This window comes from Tilletiopsis washingtonensis, assembly GCF_003144115.1.
Source record: "Tilletiopsis washingtonensis strain MCA 4186 unplaced genomic scaffold FA09scaffold_1, whole genome shotgun sequence".
NCBI classification, from domain to species: Eukaryota; Fungi; Basidiomycota; class Exobasidiomycetes; order Entylomatales; genus Tilletiopsis; species Tilletiopsis washingtonensis.
In genome coordinates, this window is record NW_020311998.1 from 501,878 (window position 1) to 520,310 (window position 18,433).

Sequence of the window (18,433 nt, forward strand, 5' to 3'; positions counted from 1 at the left end):
AACGGTGTTGTGTCTCGCCCACGCATCCTTGGGCTTGGTGCGGGAGCGGCGAGCTTGCAGGCGAGACGAGCGAGCCGTGGCGTGCAAGGCGCCTTTCAGGACGGGCGAGCGTGGGTGTTGTGCTCGCCGCAGCAGGCCAGAACTTGAAGCGCTGCTCTCGGCGCAGCCCAGCCGCACACCGCTGCGGCGCCGCGCGGCACCCCTCCTTGCTCTGTTGCACCCGAGGGAAGGGCCCGCGCGGGCGCAGCGCGGCCTTGTCTTGCGCTCGCGGCGCACCTCTCTGCGCCGAAGCTTCGCCTTCGCGCGCTGCGAAGTCAAAAGCACGACGACGTCGGCCGCAGCAGGATCAACACACGCAAGGCGGCGGAGATGCAGCACAGAGGGCGCAGCGCTCTGCAGAGAAGGAACGAGGGGACGGCGGAGTGCGCGGCAGCGGTGCCTGCTGCGCCGACGTGCACTGCAGCGCAGCGGGCAAGCTGGCCAAGCGGACGGCGCAGGCCGCAGTCCTCCTCGCGCCTGAGCAGCAGAGCGAGGTACAGAGAACAGCAGCGCTGTGTTCGTCGCTAATAGAATACGCACATAAGACCCCGTCTCACTTCGAGTGCGGTGCCTGGCACGGCCCTTACTCGTCGCAGATGCCGCGGCTTCGCGCGGCCCAAGACGTCGCAGAGGCGCGAAGATGCTGACTGACGACTCGGCACCCGGCGGGGGCGAGTGAGCTCGTCTTGAGGTCCGCAGCGGGAAGTTGGCCTGTGCCGAGCCGTGCTTGTTGAACACACAAGGCCTGAAGACGAGCTGCGAGCGGGCAGTGTGAGGGGCGCGCCAGGCTCAGCGGTCACCATGCACCGGGACGCCGCAGCAGGGCAGCCGGCTTGACCTTGGCACCCCACGCCTCGTGCTCGCTGGCGCTGCGCTCGGCAGCGTCTCGACGCTGTGAGCCGCTCAGAACTCAGACTTGCGCGATCGACCTTCGAGAGATCATTGCGCCTCGAGGCGCGAGGACGACCGCACCTGAGCGGCTGCCTCTGCCGCAGCACGTCCAAGGGCACTTGATTTTTGCAAAGGCGGCGCTCGGCATGCGGCAGCTGCAGCAAGGGGCTCGCGCGAGCTCAGCTCCGGCGGCAGCGGCAGCGGTGCCCGCCGCCCGCATGTGCTCTGCCGCCGCGTTGTGCCACCACGCTTGGCTCGCTGCCCTCGTGCCTCGCCCACGCCGCGCGAGCTTGTCTGGCCAGTTTGGCCCGCCGCACCGTCGATCATCCGCCGCCGAGCATGAGACAGCAAGCTGCGGCGGCGCCGAGACCGCCGCTGCCGCGCCGCGCCGTGCCTTCGTTCCCGCTCCCTCGCTGCACCTGCGTCTGCACGGCGCTGCGCCCAGCTCGCAGCGGCGTTGGCAGCAAGCGACTGCACCCCGTGCGCACCCGAGCAGCGTCTGCGATCGTCGGTGCTCGACCTCCCCGTCCCAGGCGCTCAGCACCCCAGAATACAGTTCGCAGGCCGCACCCCGCCGCTGTCTTCATGCATCAGCCTGCAATTGATGCTGACCCTTATAGCAGCTTCGCACGGGGGGCGCGGCGTGGTTACGGCGGTGGCTGGGCTTGACTCTCAGCCATGAGAATACAGCCATCGTTGGCAAAGGATGCTCCGCAGAGCGTGTGTGAAGCTCTTCGCAAGCCAGCAGGCCAAGCCTGACGCCGCACCCGCGCGATCCCGATGCGGGCAGCGCGAGCGCGCCGCGGATCACACGCCTGCGTCGCCTCTCACCGCAGAGACAGAGCGTCTCGCCTCCACAGGTGACTGCATCCGAGCGGTGGTGCAGCGCTATCTCGAGGTGCACGATGGCCAGATCTCGCCTGACGCTTGTGCGCATCAGCGGCCCGATGCAGGCCTATCTGATGCCCCGGCGCACGTCCGTCTGCCGCGCGACGGCCCGAAATGGCACCGTGCGCAGCGTGTCAAGTCGACGCCGAGCTGGACAAGCACTCTCTGAACAATGGCAGGCGCCAATGGCATCCCCGATGCAGCCAGGTGCAGAGCAGGAGCGGCTCGCCGTCGCTGCGCTGCGCCATTCGGGGTCACGTGCGCCCATCGGCTGTGTCTTTGGCGCCGGGCCGGGCGGGGCGGCGCAGCAGCGGCGCCGCTTGACGCGTTGCCGTCGTCGCCGCGGAGGCGTGCCCGCGCCCCGTGCCCGTGGCCCCGGCAGTGCCGGCTACGCTCATGCGGCGGTGCCGTCTCCCGGTCGCCAGAGGTAAGGGCACTACGCTGATCTGGAGTGGTGCACCATCGCATCTCGCCATCACATCGCCTCGCCGCGCCTCGCCTCTCCTGTCCTCTCGCCTCGCGCCCCAACGCTCACCTCACGCGTTTCGCGGCACTCGGAAGATCTGCCTCGCCTCGGCTAGCCGGCAGCACGGCACAGCGCCGCCCCGCCCGCCCAACACCGCCGCACGCGCCGCGCGCCGCTCCTTCCCGACAGCCACATGTCTGCCTTTGCCGCCACCGCCATCCGCCGCCTCTCCCAAACACAGCGCATCATGGTGCGTTGGGTGTGTGGCGCACGCACGGCGCACAGCTTGCTCACCCCTCTCGTCGCGCAGTCGCAGATCAACGACGTCTACATCCTCTCGGCCGCGCGCACGCCCGTCGGCTCGTTCAACGGCGCGCTCAAGAAGCTCAGCGCGCCGGCGCTCGGCGTCGTCGCCGTCAAGGCGGCCATCGAGCGCGCGGGCCTCAAGCCCGAGCAGATCGAGGAGGTGTACATGGGCAACGTGCTGCAGGGCAACGTCGGCCAGGCGCCCGCGCGCCAGGTCGTGCTCGGCGCCGGCTGCCCCTACTCGACCGAGGCAACGACGATCAACAAGGTCTGCGCCAGCGGCATGAAGGCCATCAGCCTCGCCGCGCAGAACATCATGCTCGGCCAGCGCGACATCATGGTTGCCGGCGGCATGGAGAGCATGAGCAACGCGCCGTGAGTGAGGTGCAGAGGGCCGAGCAGTGCGGGTGTGGCGAACTGGAACCAGGTGTATGCGTGACACGCGGCTGTGCACAGGCAGTTGCTGTGTCCAAGCTGCGCTTAGCCGGCGGCGAGCGCCTGAGCAGGGCATCTGTGTCGTCGCTGTTTGCGCAGTAGTGCGCGCTGCTGACGCGCACTCGCAGCTACTACGCCCCGCGCGGCGCCACCTTTGGCCACCAGCAGCTGCTTGACGCCATCGTCAAGGACGGCCTGCACGACGTGGAGAACCAGGTGGCGATGGGCAACTGCGCCGAGAACACGGCCAAGGCGCAGTCCATCACGCGCGAGGACCAGGACGCGTACGCCATCGAGTCGTACAAGCGCGCCGCCGACGCCTGGAAGGCCGGCGCGTTCAAGAACGAGATCGCACCCGTCGTGATCGCCGACAAGAAGGGCGACGTGACCGTCTCCGAGGACGAGGAGTACAAGAACGTCAAGCTCGAGAAGATCCCGACGCTGCGCCCCGTCTTCGACAAGAACGGCACCGTCACCGCCGCCAACGCCTCGACGCTCAACGACGGCGCCTCGGCCGTCGTGCTCGCCAGCAAGTCGGCTGCTGACAAGCTCGGCGCCAAGCCGCTGGCCAAGATCATCTGTGGGTGCTGCTTGGTCCTTTCTGCCGCAGCGACGTGCTCACACTTCTCGCAGCCTTTGCCGACGCCGCATGCGCGCCCATCGACTTCCCGATCGCGCCGGCGTACGCCATCCCGGCTGCGCTGAAGCGTGCCGGCCTGGAGATCAAGGACATCGCCCGGTTCGAGATCAACGAGGCCTTCTCCGCCGTCGCCATCGCCAACAACAAGATCCTGGGCCTCGATGCGTCCAAGGTCAACGTGCTCGGCGGCGGTGTGTCGCTCGGCCACCCGATCGGCTCGTCGGGCTGCCGCATTGTCGTGTCGCTCGCCCACCAGCTGCAGCCGGGAGAGTACGGCTGCGCGGGTGTCTGCAACGGTGGCGGCGGTGCTTCGGCCATTGTGAGTCGGCTGCTGGGATGTGGCCTGACGCTTGCTGACACGCGCGGCTTCACAGATCATCCAGCGCATCTAAGCCAGAGTTGTCAGAGGGGAGACGTCGCTGTGAGGGCTCAGACGCATGCTGCACTGAGCCGCAAATTCAAATGCTATTTCTGTCACACCACATTGAACGCCGCGAGCGAGACGCTCAGCAGCAGTGTCGACCAGAGGGGAATCGCAGCTGCGGCAGCTCCGTCGGGGCGAGAAGACGTGGTCGATGCGGAAGCGGCCTGGGACGTGGAGGAAGGCATGATTGTGGCAGAGACGCTGGACGACGTGACCGACGACGAGCTGGCGTCGACCGTCGTGCTGCTCGGCGGCGGCGGGTCGGTGCGTGTCACCGTCGTCGAGGTGATGCTGGTGGAGCGGGTGCTGAGGCCTGCGCGCGTCTCGGGCGACGTAGAGCCGATGTCTGAGCCGACGCCGCTGAAGAGCGTGAAGGTCGGCAGCTGCGGGTTGCTCTGGCGCGCAACGAGCACTTCGCCGGCGCCTGTGGCGCTGGCGGAGTGCGCGTGGCAGACGAGCAGGCACACGGCGAGCCAGAGGATGCTGCGGCGAAGCATGTTGAGCGGCGTTGATGATGGTGGTGAAGCACGCATGAGCATGCCTGCGCAAGAGGTCAAAAGCGCCGCTTCGGGGTCGGCTTCGCTGCGGGGCAATAGCTCCACGCTACGGCGTGCGCTTAGCGCGTCTCGCTCGGCACGGCGTCCTCGCGGCGCGCGGCGCGGCCGCCGGCGCCGGAAATACCCCAGATGCAGGAGGGATGGCGCGCTTCGGCGAGGCGGTGCATACATGACGTTGAATGAGTACAGTACAGAGTGTGAGGGGGAGCGGGGCCGGCGGTATGGAGAGAGGCAAGATTAGACGGCATCCTCGAGGACGAGGCGAGGCACGATCTGGTGAGGCAGGTGTCAGCTGAGAGCCGCCCGGGGTTCAGCGGGTGGGCGTGCTCACTTGCATCGCCATCAGTTCTGTGCAAGAGGATGCTCGTCAGTAGAAGCTGTGCGAGCAGCGCAGGCAACGCGCTCACCGTTGATGAGCAGCTTGGTGGCGTAAGGGATCGTGAGGCTGACAACTTCCTTGCTCGATCGGCAGTACTGCGGGAGGCCGGATGAGCACGGAGCTGGCTTGCGATTCCGCAAGACTCACCTTGCAGTAGCCGTTGTAGCCGATCAGACCGCTGCAGAGGAGACCAGTGAGTACTGTGTTGCTGTCGTTGGTGCTCGCAGACGCACCAGCGCTGGCAGACGTTGACGACAAACGCATCCGAGCTGATCATCAGACGCTCGAGAAGCAGCTGCGTAGCGCCTGAGGCGACAACAAAGCTCGTCAGCTTGCGGCGATTAGCAATGATCCGTGAGACGTACCGTAGCCGATGAGACAGTCACGCTCCATCTCGCCGAGACGCAGACCTCCGTCACGCGATCGACCCTCCGTCGGCTGACGCGTCAGCACGGCACGCGGACCGCGCGCACGAGCGTGCATCTTGTCCATGACCCTGAGGATGGGGCGTCAGCGCTGGTCAGTGAAGCGCACCTCGCTGCACTCACATGTGCTTCAGCTTCTGATAGTAGATCGGGCCGAAGTACACGTAGGCCTCCATCGGCTGGCCCGAGATGCCGCTCTGCAGGAAGTCCTTGCCGGCGTAGCTGTAGCCGTTCTCGATGAGCAGACGCGACATGTCGTCGACCTTGGAGCCGCCGAACGCGGTGCCGTACTGCAGCGAGCCGGTGATGACGCCCGCCTTGCCGGCGAGCAGCTCGATCATCTTGCCGACCGTCATGCGCGACGGGAAGCCGTGCGGGTTCATGATCACGTCGGGGTTGATGCCCTGGTCGGTGAAGGGCATGTCGGCCTGCTCGACGATGAGGCCGCACACGCCCTTCTGCCCGTGGCGCGACGAGAACTTGTCGCCGAGCTCGGGCCGGCGCGTCTGCCGCAGCAGCGTCTTGACAATCGTCTGGTCCTGGTCCGCGTCGGTGATGAGCACCTGATCGACGTACGAGGGCACCTTGCCCTTGTACGTGGCCGCCTGGTTCTTGAACTCGGCACTGGACATGCCGCCGATGGCCGCGGCGCTGTTGTCGTTGGCGTTGGTGGGCACCTGCTTGTTGACGTACACATCCATCTCGTCGATGCGCTCGCCGACGCCTGCAATGCCGTCGGCTTCCAGGGCCGCGTAGCGCTTCGGCTTCTCGCCCGACTCGTCGACCGGCGCGTCTGCGAGGCGGTCGTGCGTGCCGTTGGGATACTTGCGCAGCTGGATCGTCTGTTTCCGCATCACCTGGCAGCGGCCGAAGCCGCGGTCCAGCGACGCCTTGTTGAGCACGAGGGCGTCCTCGATGTCGTAGCCGGAGTAGGACATGACGGCGACCATCGCGTTCTGTCCGGCCGGCAGGCGGTCGTAGCCGATGAGCTCGATGGTCTTGGTCTTGACCATCGGCTTTTGCGGGTACACCATGAGGTAGAGCAGGGTGTCGATGCGGTTGAGCTGCGAGAGTGCTGTCAGCGAAAGGGCCAGATCTGAGCACTGCGATCAGCTCACTTGGTTGTAGGCGATGGCACCGATCGCCTGCTTGCCCATGGCACATTGGTACTGGGCACGGTGGGTCAGACAATGCACTGCGAGCAGCAAAGAGCACGACTGACTGTGTTTCTCGGAGACTGGTTGTGATGCGGCTGCGGAGACGAAGAAGGTGAGCAAAGCTACACGGCGCAGCAACAGGCAACGCACGTAGGGAATAAGGCCAGCGACCGCGCCGAGCAGCGTGAATGGCTCAATCTCCAGATGCGTCGTCACCGGGATGATCTCGCTCTCGTAGAGCGCGATGTACGAGTCGTTCTCCTCATTGACGTCCAGGTATTCGATCAGGCCGTCGGTGAGGAAGTCGTCGAAAGTGCGCGCGCGCGCCTTGAGCTGGCGGATGTGCTCCGACGTGACTTTGCTTTGTCCATTCTCCACGATGATCATGGGCCGGCAGATGCGGCCGCCGTCCGACGCAATGTGCACTGCGCGGTGGTGGCTATTCGTGTAGATGCTCACAAACTCGGAGAAGCGCCCGGCTCGCCGCAGGCGGCGGAAGCTCTGCACGAAGCGCACCGGGAAGCGCGTCACGCCAATGACGCTGCCGTTGATGTACACCACGTACGAGTCGTCGCGGTACAGCTCGGCGCCGGTGATCATGTTGATGTCTGGACAGAGAATCAGCCAGGTGCACGTCACCCTCTGGCCCTGCTGCGCTCACCTTCCACCCCGAGCAGCACGGCAACGTCAAAGATGGGCTTCTCCTCGACGTCGGTCGTGATGTGCGTCATGAGCGCGAGGTTCTTCACCAGGCCGCATGCCTCGCCTTCTGGCGTGTCCGAGGGGCAGAGCATGCCCCACTGACTCGGCTGCAGCGCACGCGGTCCGGAGACCTTGCGCGTCTTCTCGAACTGCGAGCTGATGCGCGTCATCATGCCGAGCGCGGCGATGAATGACAGGCGGCTGAGCACGTGGGTGATGCCGGCGCGCTCCATCTTGAAGCGCTTCAGGCTCCAGTTGCCTGTCGAGATGGCGCGGATGAAGCCCGAGGAGATGGCGTCGCCGTGGAAGCTGAGCTGGTTGTACGCGTCGAACTCGGACGTCCGGTTAGGCTTCTTGAGGATCTTGTCGATGTTCATCTTGAGGTCTTGGTTGAACTTCTTAAACAGGTCCTCGAAAAGCAGCGACAGCAGCTGACCGGCACTGCGCGAGGCAGACGTCAGCTGGTGCGCAGCCCTGCAGCCTCACAGGCACACTCACAGCTCGAGGCGCTTGTTGCCGACGTAGTCGCGGTCATCGACGAGCTTCTCATTCTGCATCGCCATCAGCACGCGGCGCACCATCGTCGCAATGTAGATTGCCTTTGGGCGGAAGTTGAGCTTCTCGACGATGACGTGGGCCATCACGACGTTGGCGAGCACCTCGAGCGCCTCCTCGCTCGGCGGCCGGCGCACTTGCATCGGCCGCCGCGTGACCTTGACGCGCGTGCCCATGTAGTTCAGCGCCTGCAGGCGCGTGAAGACCTTCTGGCGCGAGCACTCCTCGAGGTTGATCGCAAAGATGTCCTTGAACGCCTCGTCGTGGCCTGCCACGAGCTGCAGGATCTCGCGGTCGGACTGGATGCCCATCGCCTTGAAGGCAATGGCGATGGGAATGTCCTCATGCAGCGAATTGTGGCGCAGGTAGATGCGCCCGTTCTTCGTCGCGACGTACGACTTGGACTTGCGCTCGTGCGTCGAGGACGTCACCGAGGCGAGCACGCCGCGCTTGGCATCAGACTCGACGATGATGCGGTTCTTGCTCAGCTGCTCCTGCACGAGAATGACCTTCTCTGTGCCCTTGACGACGAAGTACCCGCCTGGATCGAGCGGGCACTCGTTCATGCGCGCCAGCTCCGCCTCGCTGCGGCCCGTCAGCCAGCACTTGTTGCTGCGCAGCATGATCGGGATCTTGCCGATCAGCACGCCTTTCCGGCGCACGATCTTGTTGCCGCGCGTATACTCCACCGACACGTGGATGGGCGCGCTGTACGTCATGTCGCGCAGACGGCACTCGTGCGGCGTGATGGCCTTGGAGATGCTGTCGGCGTCGTTGCGCTCCGGCGCGCCGACGCTGATGTCCGTGTACTTGAGGAAGAACTTGGGATCGATGTCCGACTATGTGGCAGCGCGATGAGCCAAGACTCGTGCTGTTCAGACAGCGCCTGACTCACGGTGACCTTCTCGTTCGCCTTGATGATCGACTTGAGGTCCTTGTCGACAAAGAAGTTGAACGAGTCGATGCTGCGAGGAGAGTCAGGCGTGCGCAGTAAGCTCCGAAAGCCTGCGCCATCTCACTGTTGTTTGACCAGGCCTTTGACCTGCAGGAAGGCAGGCAGCAGCTCCCACTTGTCCTGAAGTGCGAGGTACGTGTCAGTCAACGCATCGCAAGCGAGCCTCATAGTGGCTGCAGCACGTGTCCGCGAGAGCACATCCTGCGCCGCCTTGCAGATTCCCGAGCGCTTCTGGCGCTCAAGCACTCGCTGCATGGCCGCGCCAAGCTAGGCCACTCAAAGGAACAAACGAGCAGCATCCGCGGATGCATGCTGCCCTTTAGTCCACCAGCGCTCGCATCCGCCCGGACTCACCTCTACAGTCTTGACCGGATCAGTCAGGCCCTTGCCGCCCTTGAGCAGCATCTGCTGCAGGTCCTCCTGCACGCCTGGCCGCGAGAGACCCATCGACTCGGCCATCTCTGCAATGCTGCCGGGCATCTGCGTGACGCCGATGTCTCCCATGATGCTGTCGCCGTCTGCGTCGGCGCGCAGCGGCGGCGGCATCGGCGTGTCGGTCTGCGGCGACGGCGCCGCAGGCAGGCGAGCCATGTAGTCGGCGACAGGCACGTCTTCGTACTCGTCGGCCTGCAGCGCGTCATTGAGCATCGCCTTGCTGCTCGACGAAGTGAAGGCCAGCGTGCCGGGCCCCTTGCCCGAGAAGCGCAGCGTGCTGGCCGAGTCGGGCGCCGGCGCACGTCGCGGCGCAGCGGTGTTGCTGCGGCCGGCCGCACCGGCGGCACTCGTGCCGGCGCCGGCGGCATCGGAGGCGGCGCCGGCGGCATCGGAGGCGGCCGCCTTGCGCTGTGCAGCTTTTGCTCGAGGCATGGCAGCTGATCAGCCAGGAGGCGGGCCGAGAAGGGGAGAGAGCGAGGGCGTGGTGGGAAGAGGAGCGGCGCGCGCGCATCACGGCCACAGGCGCCGCGCATCGGAGCGTGTTGCGCGGCGTGCGGCCGACGAGCGCCGACGGCACTTTTTTTGGCGTGCGGCACGGCAGCCCGACAGCCGAGGCGCATCTTCTCGCCGCGCCCGCTGTCCGTCGTCGCCTCACTTCCATCTCCACACCGCACCACGCAGCACCATGGCATCCGTCTTCAAGGCAGGCACCGCCGCCAGCGAGAAGAAGGGCAAGCGCAAGGCCGCAGACGTCGACGCTGCGGACGTCGGCGCCTCCGCGTCGGCGTCCACGTCGGCCGGCCCGCTGCGCCGCAACAAGCAGCGCACCCTCATCCTGCCCTCGCGCGGCGTCACGATGCGCATGCGCCACCTCGTCAACGACATCGAGTCGCTGCTGCCGCACTCGAAGAAGGGTGCGTGGCGCGCGGGCGCCCCGGCGGCGCGCAGGGTGCCGCCCAGTGCTGACGCTCGCTGCAGACTCGAAGCTCGACTCCAAGTCGGACCTGCACGTCCTCAACGAGCTCGCCGAGCTGAACAACTGCAACGTGCGTCGCTCCACGCGGCGTGTGTGCTGCCAGTGTGCTGACGTCCGCGCACAGAACACGCTCTACTTTGAGGCGCGCAAGCACACCGACCTGTACATGTGGGCCTCCAAGACGCCCAACGGGCCGAGTGCCAAGCTGCACGTGCAGAACATCCACACCATGGACGAGCTCAAGATGACGGGCAACTGCCTCAAGGGCTCGCGACACCTGCTGAGCTTCGACAAGGCGTTTGACGACGTGCCGCACTGGGGCATCATGAAGGAGCTGCTCGGCCAGGTGAGTGTGGCAGCGAAGGGGGCAGGGCGATGGTGGGGTGTGCAGGCAGAGGGCGTGCGATGGGATGTCGGGGCGATGGAAGGTGCACGTCTGCAGAGATACAGGGTGTCTCAGAGATGCACGACAGGCGTCTTGGTGGCTGCTGCTGCCACGGATCAGTCGAGGCTGTGAGCTTGTCGGAGTGGTCCGCGCTGCGCGAGACAAGTATGTGCCTCGCCGCTCGCGAGGCCATGGCGCACTCTGGCATCGAGAGCGCCAAGAGAGCAATCGGCTGGCTTGTGCCTTCAGAGCTGACACGCTGTGCAGGCCTTCGGTGTGCCGCGCACGGCACGGAGATCGAAGCCCTTCATCGACCACGTCTTGACGTTCTCGATCCTCGACGGCAAGATCTGGTTCCGCAACTACCAGATTGTGGCCACCGAGACGGACCCGGGCGCGTCCGCGCTGGCAGCAGCGGCTGCGGCTGCTCAGGAGAAGGCTGGGGGTCGTGTGGCCAAGGGTCGCGCGTCGGCAGGCAAGAAGGGCGAGGAGAAGCCGCCGACGCTGGTCGAGATCGGCCCGCGCTTCGTGCTGACGCCGGTGAGTCGCGGTCCTTGCTCGTAACCACGCCTCCTTGCTGACGACCGGATCACCTGATCAGATCCGCCTGTTCGAGGGCTCGTTTGGCGGTGCGACGCTGTACGAGAACCCAAGTGCGTCGGCTGCTGCTGTGCGTTGCCGGATCGAAGTCAGCTAACCTCGCACCACAGGCTACGTCTCGCCAAACACGATCCGGCACGACGAGCGCGCAAAGAAGGGCCAGAAGTACAAGGAGAAGACGACGGCGGCGCTCACGTTCGAGGCCAAGCGCCGGCGCCTCGAGGAGGAGCGCACGCCCGACGAGCTGGCGCGCGACCGTGTCTTTGCCTGAAGACCCTTGTCGTCGGTCTCCGCCGTCGTATCGTGCAACACATGCCCATTCTCCGCGTGCTCCTTGCAGCGTTGTTTTATGTGGTGCTTCTGTGGATCGTAGCTGCGTCGCGTGACACCCGGCGCGAGGGTGCCGGAGGTGTCGCACGCGGCGGGGCCAGAAGACGGCGGTGATCGATGCCCCCTGAGGCATGCTCAGGCGTGCGACGACGCAGGTCGTCTCGCTCACCGGCACACGTGCTGCCGGGAGTCGGAGACGGGCAGTCCGACTGCGAGCCGAGCAGCGGAGCTGGCATCCACGCACGCCCGTGGCGGGACGCAGATCGACTGAGCGGCCATCGCAGAGCGTGGGTGTGGAATGTTTGCGCTGGTCGGGGCCCGCCGCGCTGCGTCCACGTTGGCCGGCCGCGCTCCGTTGATGCGCGTCTCTGGGTGTTGCGTCGGAGGCGGAGCTGCCACGCGGAGCGGGCCCAGAGCGCACAGTGCGCGCTCCAGGGGTGCGAGGCCGCGTGGCAGGCGTCGCCGACGGCAGGGCAGGATCAGCGCACCGCTGCGCGCGCACTTGACCCGCTGCGTGCTGCGCCGGCGCCTGCACGCCCGCCGCGGACCGGCCGAGGCGCGATCATGCGGCGATGCTCAGACGCAGCGGCTGCCGCTCTGGCCTGGCCCCCTCCCGCTCGCCCCGTGCCGGCAGCCGGCGACCCCCTGGGTTCGCACGCCGGCACTCAACGCGCTGCCGCGACGCGTGTGCGGCTGCGCGCCGACGGCTCGATCTACCGGTCGGCGCGCCTCAGATGCATCTTTCCTGCATGCAAGGAGGTGCCTGCGCTTCTCTGCATGCGCGCCAACACCGTGCAGCGCCGCAGGACTCGTCCCTCCTCGCACGCGCGTCGGTCCGCCGCACGCCAGCATCACCCTGCCGCGTGCCACGGCGACGCAGGCACGGCGACAGCCAAGGGGGGCCGTGGATGGTGCGCCAACAAGATCAGGGTCCGGCGCACGCCCGCAGCACGGCAGCGCCAGCGCCCAGCCGCAGCGTGCCGAGCTGCACGAGCCGTGCGACCGCGGCACTTCCTGGGTCTGTCCCTCGATGTGCTCACACTGCTCCCAGGCCAGAGTTCGGGCCGCTCGTCGCCGCCGCCTCGCGGCTGGACCCTGCTGCTGCTGCTGCTGCGATTCGCCCGTGGCTCGCGAGCGCACGCGCCACACCTTGACTCTTCAGCATCCAGCGCAGGCGCCGCGTCAAGCGAAGAGCGGGCGAAGCACAGGATGACAGGTGATCTGAGCGTGCTCTGGAATGCAGCAGCACAGCAGCCTGTGCTTGCGCTGCACCCTCCGGCGGATGCAAGATGGCGGCCCGGCGCGGCAGCCGGTGGCAACGCTCCGGCCTTGATGATGCGCGCGCGCGCCACCACCACGCGTGTGGGGCGCGCCGTGTGGGTGTGCGGCCGGCCTCGGGCGCCACCGCGCACCCGCTCGGCGAGGGGCTCCTCGGCCTCCGGGGCCCGCGAGCCGGGCGGCGCCAGCACTGAGTTTCCAGGGTCCATCGGCTGCTTGGCCGCAGCGCCCGGACACAGGCAGCGCATGTGCATGCGACGATCTCGGAGGGCGGAGCAGCGCGCGGCACGCGTCTGCCGCCGTCGACGCTGGCCTCCGACGTGCACGCCCGACGCAGGCCGAGCACCCACAGCGCCAGAAGACGCGGCAGCATGTGGGCCGCAGCGAACCCCGCTGCTCCTTGCGTCGAAGAGCATACTGCCGAGCGCTGCATGCTGCCGTGTGCGGGGAGCCGTCGGACACAGAGCGGGACGTCGACGCCGGCGGCGGCGACGGCGACGACGACGAAGAGGACGCGCGTCGGAGCGGGCCCGTCGGAGCGTGTGTGCGTGCTTCTCTCTCTCTCTCTCTCTCTTCGTCGCTGACAGGCCCATCTCGCGGCTGTAGCAGCATATCTCACTCGCGGACGGTTGGCCCGGCCGGCCGTATGCTGCTCGGCGCTGCTGCCCGGCTGCCCTGCGCTGGCGAGACGCAGGGCGCCCGCTGGGCAGCCGTCGGCCAAACGACCTCCTGTAGTCGAGCGCAGGAGCGTTCAGGGTCCGGCCCAGCTCAGCTCAGCACGCCCAACCTTGTGTGCACCTGCGCAGCAGCCTGTGGTCCTTCTGGCGTTCAGCCGCTCAGCCGCTCAGCCCGAGTTGATTTGCAACGTTCCGCGTGCGCATTCGTCCGCGGCGCCGACGGTGGCGGGCGAGCAAGGCAGGGTCGCGGGGAGCTGCGCCTGCGCCTGACTTTGAGCTGCCGCGCCGGCAGAGCGGCGCGCCGCCGCGTACGCCGCGCGCGCGAGGCACACCCGCCGCGCCACACGTTGCTCTGCGCGTGCTCCCGGCGCCCGCGGCCACGCAGCAAGCGGCGGCGCAGGAAGACGGGGCGCCGCCGAGCAGCTCGGCCCAGCACTCAGCCCAACACACGGGGCAAGACGAAGGCACCGCCCAGGCAAGGAGGCAGGCAGCACGCACACAGCACACGGACGACGAAGGCAGGCAGCAGTGTGCATTGCAGGACGCTGGCGCCGTGCCGTGTGCGAGGAAGAGAGGTGTCCGGGGCCCAGCGGGCCCGACATGCGGGTAGACGGGAAGGACACAGAGAGTTGCTACAGGGTGGTATCGAGGCAGCACAGGAATGCAAGGAGTCGGATACAATGTGGGCGAGCGGGCGCGCGGAGGCTGAATGGAGCCGACGAGGAGAGGCGCGGGGGACGCTGGCTGGATAGAGCTGGAGGTAATACGGACAGGGAGACGCGAGAAGGAAGGGTATCGATGGATCACTGCGGGCCGCCGGCGCGCTGCCCGAAGAGGTGGTGCGGGCGCTGGAAGGCCAGCGCCAGGTTGCTGACCTGCCCGCGAGCACGGCGCACGGCCTGCTGCACGGCGGCCTGGTGCTGGTGGTGCTTGGACACGGCGGGCGACGGCGCCGCGCGCCGGCCGGGCATGGTGGCGAAGCGGCTGGTGGTCTCGACAGCCACGGGCGCGGGCGGGGCGACGAAGCTGAACTGGTCGAAGACATCGGCGGCGCGGCTGAAGACGTCGAGGTCGCCGGCGACGGCCGGCTTGGATGCCTGCCGCTCGCCACGGTAGAGGCTCATGTCGTCGGCGCTGAGCCCGGTGCGAGAGGAGCTGGTGCTCGAGGCGACCGAGGCGGTGTCGTCGGCGAGGCCACGCCGGACCTTGCGCGACGTCGGCGACGGCGGCGAGGCGTCGTTGCGGAAGCAGTCGCGGCGCGGCGAGCGCGGGATCTTGACGGCGCCCTCGCACTCGAGCGGCGATTGCTTGGCGATCTTGGCGAACGGCAGCTCGCAGTCGTCGGGCAGCTCGCGCGGACCATAGCCGCCGCCGTTGCGGATGGCCAGCGCGTCGAGGCGGAAGTCGACGTCCATGTGGTCGCCCTTGGCCGGCGGCGCGATCTCGGCGGCGTTGAAGCGCGGCGTCGGCGGCAGGCCGGTGAACGAGGCCGAGCTGCGGCGGCTCGAGGCGCTGAGGCTCGAGCTGTCGGGCGTGCTGTCGCTGTCGCACGCCGACCGTGGCGAGCTGCGGTCCGACGACGTCGGCGAGAGTGGCGGCTGCACGGCCGAGTGGCCGTTGGTCCGCGACGATGGCGTCGAGGACGCCCGGGTGTCGCGGGCGACGGATGCCTCCGAGATCAGAGCACGCCGCACGGTGCCGGGCTGCGCAGCAATAGGGTGCTGGGCCCAGTCGACCTCGCACGACGGCTGGCGCGAGACCTGCGACGGCTGCTCGACGTGCACGGCGTCGAACGACGTCTCGCCGACCTCGCTCCAGTTGTCGTAGTCGTCGTAGACGTCCTCGTCCTCCTCCTCGTCGAGGTCGAGTGCCTGAGCGAAGCCGTTGGCCGGCGTCCGCAGGTACTCCTGCTCGCGCAGGGCGGCTTCGGCCTCGGCCTGGCGCTGCTGCTGCTGCTGCTCGAGCGCCCGGGCGTTCTGCTGGGCGTGCGTGAGAGCACGAGCGCGGTCGGCGGCCACGCGGGCGGCCTCCTGGCGCGAGGCCATCTCGGCGTGCGTGGCGGTGAAGCGGGTGATGTTCTCGACCATCTTGCGCAGCTCGGCCACCGAGCAGCGCCAGTCCTCGCGCACCGTGAAGACACGCTTGAGCAGCTCGTTGGTCTCGTCGGAGATGGGCAGGATGTCTTGGAGGAAGTTGGGGTTGCGCAGGTACTCGCGGAACGTCTCGTCGGCCGGGCACGCCTGCTTCCACGGGTTGCGGCCGCAGACGAGGTTGACGAGGATGACGCCGAGCGACCACACGTCGTTGGCGGCCGTGTCGTAGCGCGCGAGGCGCGTCGTGATGCCGCCCTGGCACTCGGGGCCCATGTAGAACGTGCTGCCGCAGCCAAAGTCGGAGCTGTCGCGGTCGCCGGTGGCCAGGCCAAAGTCGGCGAGGACGACGCGGGCGCCGTCCTGCAGGCAGAGGATGTTCTCGGGCTTGAGGTCGCGGTGGTAGATGCCGTACGTGTGGCAGTACTGCACGGCGTCGAGGATCTGGAAGAAGACGCTCTTGACCATCTTGTCCATCTCGACGCGCTCGCGCCAGTAGGCCGGGTCCTCGCCGTCGAAGACGTCGGCGACGGCGGCGTCCTGCGACGGCGAGCGCGAGCGCGACGACTTGCTCTTGATGGCCGGCGGCTGTGCCACGGCGTAGCGTTGCCGCTCGGTGATCATGCTGAAGAGGTCGCCGTCGGGGCAGTAGTCCATGATGACGTAGACGCACGGGTCGTCGTCGGTGTCGATGACGCGGTGCAGCGTCACGACGGACGGGTGCTGCGAGGCGAGGGCGTGGAGGGTGATCTCGCGGCGCTGGAAGGTGCGTTGCCGCTCGTCGAGGCCGACCTTGTTGAGGCACTTGACGGCGTAGTAGCCGCTGGCCGCGGCGCCGTGCGACGACGCGAGCGCCGTGGGCAGCGAGTCGCCGCTGCGCGACGACGAGGCGTACGGCTGCTGGTGCAGCGGGTGCTGCAGGTCGCGCGCCAGGTACACGACGCCGTACGCGCCGAGGCCGAGCACCGAGACGAGCTCGAGGCGCCCGTCGGCGATGCAGTGGCCGAGCATGTTCTTGTGCTGTTGCTGGTTGGGCGCGCTCATGGTGGGCCGCGCCGGTGGTGGTCCGGAGGAGAGAAGGTGGGGTCGCAGCTGGCCGGTGCCGGTGCGAGGGTGCCTTTATGAGGCGGCGAGAGGGGGTGATCCGTCGAGCCCGGGTGTGGGCGAGGATGCGGTGCGAATGCGGGCACGGACAGGGGCCGGCGGCGGAGGCTTTCGCGCGGGAGCGTGTGGGCGCGTGCGGCGGGGCGCGCGCGTGTGGATCGGCCAAAAAATCGGCACTCGGAGGCAGGTGCAGGTGGAGCAGGCGGCGCGCAGACGGGCACAGAGACGGGTCCGGAGAGAGGGCGAGAGAGAGGGTGCGCAGGCGGAAGCAGACGCAACGAGGAGCGGCTGCGAGGAGATGGAGAGGCGGCGGTGGTGGTGGTGGTGGTGGTGCTCGGAAGGGTGTGCGAGAGCCGGCGGCCTGCGATGGCAGCGTGCCATACATATGGGGGCCGGAGGCTGCGCAAAGGCGGCGTGGGCGCGGCGGCGTGGGCGCCGCATCAGGGAGCAGCGCGGGCGGAGCTTCACGCAGGGCAGGGCGAGGTGCGCCTCTGCTGAGCAAGCGGGCGGCGCGGGACCGTGGCGCTGTGCCGCTGCCGCTGGCCGCGCCGCATTGCCGCGAGTTGCAGCGCAGGAGCTGCGATTGCTGCAATGGCTGCATGCAGCGATCGAGGGATCGATGGCTCGCGGCGGCGCGGCGCCAGTGTCGCCGCACACGGGCGTGCTGCAGGCGGCGCCGGCGCATCGCAGCTGCCTGCACGCGGCGGCGGAGCGGAAGCACCACCGCACGGCAAGCAGCAGCATGAGGCCGCCGCACGCTCAGAACACGGCAGCAGCGCAGCCTGCGGCCTCCGCCGGCAGGGGTGGCGTGGCAGAATGCGGCCCGCCCAGCGGCGCGGCTGCTTCCACGGCAGAGCAAGAGCAGCCTCGGCCTCGCCGCAGGAGCAGGCTCCTCTCGCCGGCCTCCCTGCCTCGAGCCCTTGGCCGCTGGGCGCCCCGCGCTTGCCCAGCAGGCAGCGTCGATGGGCGCGGCGCGGCGCGGCGCAACGCCGCCCAGCAGCCCCTCTCGCGCGCGCGCCCTGATCTGGGGCGCGGCCGCCCACGCGCCGAGCAGCCACTGGCCTGTCAGCAGAAGAGAGTCGCAGAGCAGAGCGCAGCCTGGCGCAGACGCAGACGCAGCGCGGCCCCGGCATGCGCAGGCGGAGCCGCCCGGCGACGCGACGCCCCCTGCACCTGGGCTGGCCCGCACACGCGACGCGCCCGAGCCGGACGTCCATCGCAGGGACGACATCACACCCGGCCCTGGGCGCTGCAATGCATGCCTGCAGGCTGAGATGCTCGGACGTCCATCGAGCATTCCCCTGTCTGTACCCCAGCGACGAGATCCCCGCGGCCGCGCTGGCGTCAGCACTGCTGCCGATCCGCAGCTCCACCTGCCATCCTGCTGCTCGACGTGGGCCGTCCGAGCCTCCGAACACGCGCGCGCTCGACGTCACGCGCACGGCGATCCTCGCTGCTCGCACATGCCATTTGATAAGTCGCTGAGCAGCGCCGGCTCCACTAGCCACCTGCGATCCCGAGAATGCCAGCCGTTGAGCGAGGCGTGGCAGCGTAGTCGCCGAGCGCTCGGGCGCCGGCACCGACAGCTCCCGCCCTGTCCGCCGCGCCGTTCGTGTGAGGCGCAAGGCGATGCTCGGGCTCGGCGTCGGCGTCGGCGCTGGCGCTCTGCTGCTGGTCTCACTGGGCGGAGGCGAGCCGACGTGAGACGGCGTGGCGTCCGCCGGGTGCGGCGCGCGATG

At 68.2% G+C, this 18,433-nt stretch overlaps 5 protein-coding genes across 5 annotated transcripts; 2 read left to right on the plus strand and 3 right to left on the minus strand.

Annotated features, from left to right (window-relative positions):
- The first annotated feature begins 2,309 nt into the window (after positions 1-2,309).
- FA09DRAFT_327185 (thiolase) lies at positions 2,310-4,100 on the plus strand. Its single transcript, XM_025741302.1, has 5 exons — positions 2,310-2,534; positions 2,595-2,965; positions 3,154-3,605; positions 3,659-3,984; positions 4,040-4,100. Exons 1-5 carry the CDS (start codon positions 2,478-2,480, stop codon positions 4,055-4,057), a joined length of 1,224 nt encoding a protein of 407 aa, XP_025601511.1. The 5' UTR covers positions 2,310-2,477; the 3' UTR covers positions 4,058-4,100.
- A 39-nt stretch (positions 4,101-4,139) lies between these two features.
- FA09DRAFT_335864 (hypothetical protein) lies at positions 4,140-4,586 on the minus strand (the record flags this gene model as incomplete). Its single annotated transcript, XM_025743807.1, has 1 exon — positions 4,140-4,586. The coding sequence occupies one exon, from the start codon at positions 4,584-4,586 to the stop codon at positions 4,140-4,142; it is 447 nt and encodes a 148-aa protein (XP_025601512.1).
- Positions 4,587-4,883: 297 nt separating this feature from the next.
- FA09DRAFT_292630 (beta and beta-prime subunits of DNA dependent RNA-polymerase) lies at positions 4,884-9,224 on the minus strand (the record flags this gene model as incomplete). The annotated part of the gene is made up of 15 exons (XM_025740012.1): positions 4,884-4,919; positions 4,978-4,994; positions 5,054-5,120; positions 5,173-5,203; positions 5,259-5,331; positions 5,391-5,521; positions 5,574-6,514; positions 6,569-6,619; positions 6,673-6,702; positions 6,758-7,215; positions 7,269-7,750; positions 7,808-8,703; positions 8,760-8,829; positions 8,884-8,939; positions 9,174-9,224. 15 exons carry the CDS (start codon positions 9,222-9,224, stop codon positions 4,884-4,886), a joined length of 3,390 nt encoding a protein of 1,129 aa, XP_025601513.1.
- A 672-nt stretch (positions 9,225-9,896) lies between these two features.
- Positions 9,897-11,545, plus strand: FA09DRAFT_327188 (Brix-domain-containing protein). The gene is made up of 6 exons (XM_025741303.1): positions 9,897-10,168; positions 10,233-10,300; positions 10,355-10,576; positions 10,883-11,155; positions 11,217-11,268; positions 11,326-11,545. Exons 1-6 carry the CDS (start codon positions 9,940-9,942, stop codon positions 11,484-11,486), a joined length of 1,005 nt encoding a protein of 334 aa, XP_025601514.1. The 5' UTR covers positions 9,897-9,939; the 3' UTR covers positions 11,487-11,545.
- Positions 11,546-14,028: 2,483 nt separating this feature from the next.
- FA09DRAFT_327189 (kinase-like protein) lies at positions 14,029-17,030 on the minus strand. The gene has a single exon (XM_025741304.1). It carries the CDS (start codon positions 16,632-16,634, stop codon positions 14,304-14,306), a length of 2,331 nt encoding a protein of 776 aa, XP_025601515.1. The 5' UTR covers positions 16,635-17,030; the 3' UTR covers positions 14,029-14,303.
- Positions 17,031-18,433: the final 1,403 nt, after the last annotated feature.